Consider the following 8,166-nt stretch of genomic DNA (forward strand, 5'->3'; position numbering starts at 1 on the left):
AAAGTAGTAGCAACAGGTGCACAGATGACTTGAGATGCCTGTCCTACAACTAATGCCAACGGAGTACACTGCCCCTTACCACGCTGTTCAGCTGTGCGCCAGACTCTAGGTCAAGGGTAAAGTTGGGCACCATGGAAGATGTACTCTCATGACCGACCACAAGGTGATTTCAGAGCAAACTAAAAAAGAAATCTCCAAAATTATCCTCAATACACCAAGTAGTATTTACAGCTCCTAGTTCTCCTGACAAGTGACTAGCATGTGTTTCTGTTCAAAGGTGGATTACCTTTCCTGCAGCTTAAGTACCACTACGTTTATTGCATTTAAGGTATCACTTAATAGTCTGAGCTAATTTAACTTCTAGAGGTGAGCAATTTACTCTCTATTTAATAGGTCAGGCTTCTTTTCATTCGCCACAGCAGTCTCACTGCTTGTAATTATTCACTGTGATGTTTCCTTTAACTTAATGCTACTTAAGGTTTTGCCAAGAGCCAGAGCTATATTTCAACTCCAAATAACCAAAATATACAAGACTGTTTAAAAATTAAAATGTACTGGTTTCTTAGCACGGGCAGGCTTGCACATTATCTCCATGAATATATAGATACCTGGCCTCACTTTGTATACTCTAAATTGATTCATGTTAAACATACACTCCTGTAGTTCTAAATTTATTTATATTTGTTTTTGAAGATTGGCCCTGAGCTAATACCTGTTGCCAATCTTCCTTTTTCTTTTTTCTCCCCGAAGTCCCAGCACATAGTTGTATATTCTAGTTGTAGTCATTCCAGTTCTTCTCTGTGGGGTCCCACGATAGCATGGCTTGATAGGCAGTGTGCGGGCCCACACTCAGGGTCCAAACCAGCGAACCCCGGGCCAAGGAAGCGGAGCACAAGCACTTAACCACTCGGCCACGGGGGTGGCTCCCAGTTCTAAATTTAAATGAGGCTTGTAGGGAAATTCAGACACTGATTCCTGGGTAGTACCATAAGTGATCAATCACTGTCAAGGTTAGAGTAAGAGTGGTTTTCAACAAATGCAATCAATCAATTACATATAGCAAAGGAAATTCTTTATTGTAAACAAGATATAAAGTACAACAAAAGAAATATTGTGCAAATTGTAAATCACAAGGATTTTTCTTTATTAAAAGAAAACTCTTCTGTTTTCCAAGGGTCCAAGTTTTGATGTCAGAAATCTACACCCAATAGAGAAAAATGTTAAATGGGGAGATATAGTGACATTTTTCACTATATACTTTAAACAACTTACTTTTGTTTTACCACTGTGTATATCATCCACTATACAACAGAATATAACAGAAATACTGTTAACAAAAAGTGAATGTTCTAATCATTTTTCTACCCACCTACTTCCACATCCCCCCAAAAAACTCCTATAAATTAAGAGGACGACATTTGTCCATTTGTGAGTAATGGTCACTTAACTTTCTAATTCAATAAAGCACACATTATATCCTCATAACGTAAGGGTACTTTACTGATGACATAAGCCATCTTTTTCAAGGAGTCACCTAAAATTCTTGATATCCCTTCTTTACAATATATGTTTTCATCTTCAAATTTTTTTCTAGACAAAGTGCAGTGTATCTTAGAGTCTACAGAAAACACATTGGTATACAATTTTCAAATTTACACAAGAAACTGCAGGCAAACTAAAGTTCAAAGCATAATAAAATGCCTAGATGTAGTCATTTGTTAAACTTTCAAAACAACAATGCAAAAAAATTGCAGCTACACTTCCAAGCAATTAAATTAATGAGGATGCCAATTCTTTGGGCCCTCTTTAGCAATATACAGCTGCTCAATTCAAAACGTCAGCAATAGTGTAAAAATGCTAGTTCTAGATATATTTAACAACTACATCCACGAAGTTGACTGGAAAGACTAGGAAGAGTACACAAGATAACTCTAGGAAAAGATGACAATATTTGTAATAATACAGATCGATTTTACATCTCCATCCCTGTACCGTAATGTTTATTTCCAGTCTCCACACTCTTGAAACCAGTGCTTTAGAAGAATCACATTGAAGAGCTGGTCTCAAGCATATATGGCGAAAGTAAAGTAACAAAATGTGCACACAAATTCAAAATCCGTGCTACCTGTGTTGACCTCATCTGAAACCTTCAAAAAATACTTAAAGGAACAAAAGCTTTCTCATCTCTTATGTGATAAGAAATGAATCCTGCCACCCTGTGACCTGCCTGTGGCCTCAGCGCTTGTCATCTAACCCAGGCTGGGCCCCTCTCCCCAGGCTGTGGGCCTCTGCTTGCAGCCCGCACCGGGGGGGCCACACACTTGCAGTGGAAGCACTTTTACATGACCACTGGCTTCAGGCTGTCACCAAAGTTAATTCTGATTCTTCACCTTCCAATCGGTCACTGCGTGGGAGCAGGGGTTGGAGGTAAGGCAATGTCATTTAACTTGCTTACTTCCATCTGCCAGTTTGGTAGCTTCTTGGCTGACAGATGGCGCCGTGCATGCTTGGTCAAATGGTCACTCCTCATGAACCGCCGGTCACACATGGGACAGGCGAATTTCTTCTCACCTGTGTGGGTTCGTCGGTGTCTGGACAGTTCATCAGAACGGGCAAACCTCCTTTCACAACCTTTCCAGCTACAACTAAAAGGCTTTTCTCCTGGAACAAAGAAATTCAGATCGTCACTATGCATTCATCAGATCACTGTAAACCATGTGTCTAACTACATCTAAAGATGCATATTTTAAAATATCTTGAGATACATTTTAAAATAATAAAACATACTAAGCTAAACTGCTAAATGAGTATTATACATTTGCATCGCTCTATTTTCAAATTTTACTGTCATGTTTATAAAAATCTTCCCCTTATAAAAAAAGCCAAAAACTAAAACGTTTTTTGAACCTCAACTATGGCAGGAAAGGCCTTAAGGATACTTTATTTAAGTACCCACTCAGACATTTTAAGACTCATCACGTGAGAAATTAAAACAAAAACACCTCTTTTAGAGGACCTTGCACTGGTAAAGCCATCCACCGAACTGGCTGATAAGTAAGCTCTTCCTGAACATGCCTGGTCTACGTTTGTGATCATTGCCAAAAAACCCTCATCTAAACCTCTAAGACATAAATAAGAAATGGCTGGTACCTGTATGTGTTCTCATGTGGGCCTTCAGATGAGAACTTTTAAAGTATGTCTTGCCACATCCTGGGTGGCTACAGATGTGACTTCTTATCCTCGACGAGTCAATCTGAGGAGTGACTTTCGCTGCCGAAGGGGAAAACCCCGGCGCAGGGGCAATGGGAGAGAGTCTGGTGCCATTCGGGCTTACCACCGGAGGCTTTGGGTTCTGAACGACGGGCTGGGGTACGACAAACATGACAGCGCCTTTGGGTACCTGAGTGCCCATGAACACAACAGGCGGGCAGACGGCTGGTGGCTGACTGGGTGGGGTGCTGGGAACCACTGTTGTCACAACAGGGTTGTTTGCAGGGAGGGGAAGCATCTGACAGATGACTGGCACAGGTGGCACTCCCCCCGTTGATACTGCAGGTGGAGAGACCAACACTGACTTCTGTTGTGGGGACATGGGGGCTGGCTGGGATCTACAGATGACTGTCTCTGCGGAAGGCACAGAAAAGTCATAAAGTGCAGTGCCTGCTTTCTCATCAACATCTGCCACTGTGTTTCTCTCACATTTGGATCTGTTTGGTGACACAGCTGCACAAGGTATGTTTTTTCTTGCAGCCTCAACATTCAGGTGGGTTCTTCTTCGAAAAGAACTGTCCTGAGAATTGAGGATGCTGGCTGCTTTCACCGGGCAGGATCGGTGGTTACACAGCTGGGCATCAGCTGTGTGACGAATCACACTTGTTGCCTGAGCCTTGGGGCGTTTGGGGGCAGGTACTGGGCTCTTCTCCTCCTCTTTGAAAGGTGCAGCAATGTGAGGCTTGGCAGTATCTGAGAATGACTTGAAGTGTCCAGTAGATGGCGCCGGTGCCATCAGATTTGACACCTGAGAGGGTTCAAAGTCAGAAGGACTGTACGGTGGAGTCAAACACTGCAGAGAAGAGAAATAAATATACAGGCAACAGCGTGAGAAATTTCAAGTAGAGTTCATTACATAAATTATAACAAATTCTAACATTTATACTCATCTTAAAAATACTACGACTTACAAATGCTGGGATCGTATGAAAGTCGGGTGTACCCGGAAGCAGATTCTCTTCCTCTGACATATCAGAGACTGGAGTAACAGGTCTGTTTTCAATGTATTTCTTAAAATCAGACTTCCAACTGCAACTCATTGACATAAGTGCTTCTACAGCTTCAAAATCACTTTTCTCTGTAGTTTTCTTCCAGGAATACATACTCTCTTTTGATCTTTCAGAAATCACTTCCATTCTTTCCTCCTACAGAAACAAAAGATTAAATGTTTATTAAGCATTTTTTAATCCAAATAATACACCAAGAAATGTACTTTTTTCCCCTTTTTTTACAACTTGCACAACTTTCCAAGTTACAATTTGAAATTCTTCTCTCACCCCTACTCTGCTGGTAATGGTGATAAAATCATCTTCATTTTTCCTCTCTCACTTAGGCTTAAACATTGATACCCATGGAAGGTAGAGAGGAGCACCTGATTACCATTAAGGGGGTAAGGGGACCAAAGCCAAAGGTATCAATGCATTTATGACCCCAAAAAGGAGAAGTGCTTGGCTTAGAAGAAAAAGTTTTATATTCTTTCCAGAGTAGCCACCTGCAACTGGGGTCAGACAAAATTTAAGGGAAGGCTCGGCAGAAGTTAACATGAGGTCTTTCGAAATAGGAGTTCCTAATAGAAAGAAGGAAAAAAAAAAGGCCAAAACTTTCTTAAAAACGCAAAGTGTAGTGGACATAGCTATGGCCTGTTAAGAGGAGTCTGATCTTTGAAAAGTCACTTTTCACCTTGGGATAAAAATCAACAGGATAAAGAATCCTCAGTCTCTTTCAAATTAGTGTATTACATTATTTGAAATCTAAAATTTTCGATAACATGATTATCCATGGTAAAGAGAGATAAAGTGAAATATGTGGGAAAATCCCAAAGCTTTTAGTTGTTTCAACTTCACGTTGGTATTCCTTTCACAGGATCTATTTAACAATGTTTTGCTATGCACAACTATGACCAGCTAATGGAATAATACTCAAAAATGAATAACCCGAAAATTTAATATTCTACTTGGAATTCGCAAAAACCCTGACTGTAAGGAGTCTGCAACAGTCAAAAGAGAATCTATTTTAATTTTTTAAAAAAACTGCTTGATGACAACAGTAACAGCACATGCTTTGCATTTATTTGTGTAACTGCTTCTACCAGGTGTTTAATGCTTCATATTAAAGTTCCTTAAACTGCGCTTTAAAAGAAATGATACTACCCACCATCTCTCCCATTTTCCATCAATGTGATCCCACTCTTTTGGTCAAAGTAGAGATGGTGTAAAAATACCGAAAAACATTCTTTGCATCACAAGGTACTATTCTCAACGCTTGTTCAAAAAATGCACAAACCCTGCGTGTTGAAAACCTAAGAAAACGAGCCACTGCTCTTGAAATACCGCTCACAATGCAATTGCATAATTGCGCGCGCCTTTATGTAAGCTGCAATGGACAGCGCCTGTCTGTGTAAAAGCCTCGTCAAGACGCTAAGGCAAAGAAAGGAAAAAAGAGAAAAGGCAAGCAGCAGGGAACGGGAGTGTGAGCTGGGAAGGGCAGGAAGAGCAGCGGGGAGGGGAGGAAAGGGAGTGGGGCGCGAGGCAGGAAAGGGAAGCGCGGGCGGGGGAGGCAGACGAGGGGCGGGGGCGGACGGCGGGGGAGATCCTCGCTGGCGGGCACAGACGGATGGGGCCGCCCTAACCTCAATGAGGTTCGCGGGTGAGTCACTGGGAACATTCCTCGCCGCTCGCACGTCCCCGCGTCTCTGCCCCCGCCATTGGCCAGCCCGCCCGGCGGCCCGGGCCCGGATTGGCTGGGCCGCGAAGGGCGGGGGCGTGGGGGGAGGAGGAGGCGAGGCATGTGAACAAAGCGTGATCGGCGGCTGCTCGGGCCGGCGCAGGAAACGTGAACTGGGAATTGCCGCGCCGCCACCTTTCACCTACTTCCTGAGCCGCCGGCCCCCGCCCTGCGCCACCCGGGGGAGGGGCCGCGGGCGCCAACCGCGCGGCAGAGCGCGCCCGAGCTCGGGAGGGCGGGGCCGCGGGCGCCGGCTCGGCAGCGCCCGCCCCTTCCAGCTCCCCGCCAGCAGCCGTTCCCTTAGGAACCGACAGCGGGGCCGGGCCTCGCTCCCGCCCCTGGCGGAGGCCGGGGCTGGGTCACCCGGGGACGTGAAGCTCCCCGGGCGCACCCGCTCCCAGCCCACCCCCGGCCTCCGCCTCAGCTGCCGGAGGAGGAGCCGGGTCCCCGCGGAAACTCGGCCCCCGCCCTCCTCCCAGCCGCGGCCCCTGGGACCCGGCCGAGCCCTCGGGGCTTCCCGCCCACGCCGCCCGCGGGACCTCAGACCACCCCGTCGCTCCCCGAGACGCGGCGCCCCTCCCCGCAGCTCCCGGCCGCCAGGGTCCCCGCCCGCCGCGCGTCCCCACGGGTGCCCAGACGTGCAGCCCCCACGGCCCGCAGCTCCCGCCTCGGCACGCGGCCCCCGCGTCTCGCGGCGCCGGATCCCCGCCCACCCTCACCGCCCCACGGCTGGGGCCCGCTTTCCACCCTCCCATCCCCGGGCGGCTCCCTGCCCCCTCCAAGGGTCCTCTGAAGGCAGCACCTGCCCCCGCCGGGGATGGGGAGTCCCCTGCCGACGTCTGCGGGGCACTCCTCGTCCCCTCGGTGGGCCGGGGCCCGCGTGCAAAACCCCCGCGCCCACGCCGGGCGCCCCCTCCCCCAGCCTCCGGCTGTCTGCTGAGCAGCCCCCGTCCTGCAAGCTTCTGCTCAGACCCCCGAGAGGGGCAGCCTAGCCCCTTCCCCTCCCCTGGGGACACCCTGCCCCTCATGCTCCCGAGCAGCCCCCTCCCACCCTGGGTCGCATTCCTGATCCAGACGGGGGCATCTCTCCCCGGCGCCAGGTGCAGGGTGTCCCTCTTGTCCCCCCCTCCCCTTCCACACCTTCCCTTACCTAGCTGCCAGGGCAGCAGCCCCCTCCTCACGCTTCCCGCCCCTTCAATCATCCTCCCCCTCACCTGCCTCAGGTCTCCCTGCGGAGGTGCTTTCTCCCCTCCTCGTTACACCTTGAGCAAGACCCGGCTCCCTTCGTCCCCAGAGCCCAGTCGGCCTCCCCTGACCCCCTCTGCGCACACATGCCCTCACCAATGCCCAGTCTGCAGGCAGGAAGCCCGTTCCTCCCCAACAACTCCCCTGCACCCTCCGTCCTCAAGCACGGCTGATGTCAGGAGCTCGGGGTTCGCGCCCTGCTGGCCCCGCAGACGCGGCGTGGCAGGGAAGGACAGGGGCATCCCCAGGTGACCTACCGCAGCCTGCTGGAGAGAAGCGCCGAAGTTGAGCATGGTTGGCTGTCTGGTCGCTGGCGGCGAGCTGCCTGGCTGCTACGGTGCCTGGGTGCCTGGCTGCCTGTCCACGACGGACGCCCGGAGATACTCGACGCCGCTCCCGCCGCCGCCGCGCTCCGCGCCGTCTGCCCCCTCCCCATTCAGGTAGCCGCTCCGCCTGCCCCGCGCCGCGGGCGGGGGCGGGGGCGGAGCCTGCGGGCGGCCAATCAGCGACAAAGGTGTGTGAGGCGCCGACCAATGGGCTCGCGGGGCCACGCGTGATCAGCGGCTGCCCGGCAGCGTGAAGCTTGTGTCAGTGGAGCGTGTACACAATCTCCGGCAGCATGTTCCCTCGGTCCTGCCCGAGGGAACTCCCGCCGCCACCTGACTCAGTGACACCCCCTCACCCCTGGCCCACCCCCTGCCTGTAATCCCCCGCCCCAGACTCGGGGGGGCGGTCCCGCGGGCGGGGGCCTAGCCCGGAGGCGCGGCGGCGGCGGCGCGCCCAGGCACTGCGGAGGGCCGGCCCCACGTGGGAGGTGGGGAAGGATGCCGGCTCCGCCCCGTCCCCTCCGCACCGGGCCCCATCTCAACCAGCCGCGGGGTGGGCGGGACGCCGGGCAGCCGGGCGGGGGAGTCGGCGGCTGCAAGC

At 50.7% G+C, this 8,166-nt stretch overlaps 1 protein-coding gene across 1 annotated transcript; it reads right to left on the reverse strand.

The window, feature by feature from the left end:
• Positions 1-1,055: 1,055 nt before the first annotated feature.
• Positions 1,056-7,697, reverse strand: KLF10 (KLF transcription factor 10). The gene is made up of 4 exons (XM_008541012.2): positions 7,497-7,697; positions 4,182-4,415; positions 3,151-4,063; positions 1,056-2,661 (listed from the first exon to the last, which is right to left on the reverse strand). Exons 1-4 carry the CDS (start codon positions 7,530-7,532, stop codon positions 2,402-2,404), a joined length of 1,443 nt encoding a protein of 480 aa, XP_008539234.1. The 5' UTR covers positions 7,533-7,697; the 3' UTR covers positions 1,056-2,401.
• Positions 7,698-8,166: the final 469 nt, after the last annotated feature.

This window comes from Equus przewalskii, chromosome 8, assembly GCF_037783145.1.
Source record: "Equus przewalskii isolate Varuska chromosome 8, EquPr2, whole genome shotgun sequence".
In the NCBI taxonomy this organism is placed as follows: Eukaryota; Metazoa; Chordata; class Mammalia; order Perissodactyla; family Equidae; genus Equus; species Equus przewalskii.

Coding starts and splice junctions, on each gene's coding strand:
- KLF10 (XM_008541012.2), bottom strand. CDS start 7,532: ATGCTCAACTTCGGCGCTTCTCTCCAGCAGGCTGCG. Junction 4,064..4,181: donor TTCATACGATCCCAGCATTT/GTAAGTCGTAGT, acceptor TCTTCTCTGCAG/TGTTTGACTCCACCGTACAG. Junction 2,662..3,150: donor CCACATGAGAACACATACAG/GTACCAGCCATT, acceptor TCTTTGTTCCAG/GAGAAAAGCCTTTTAGTTGT.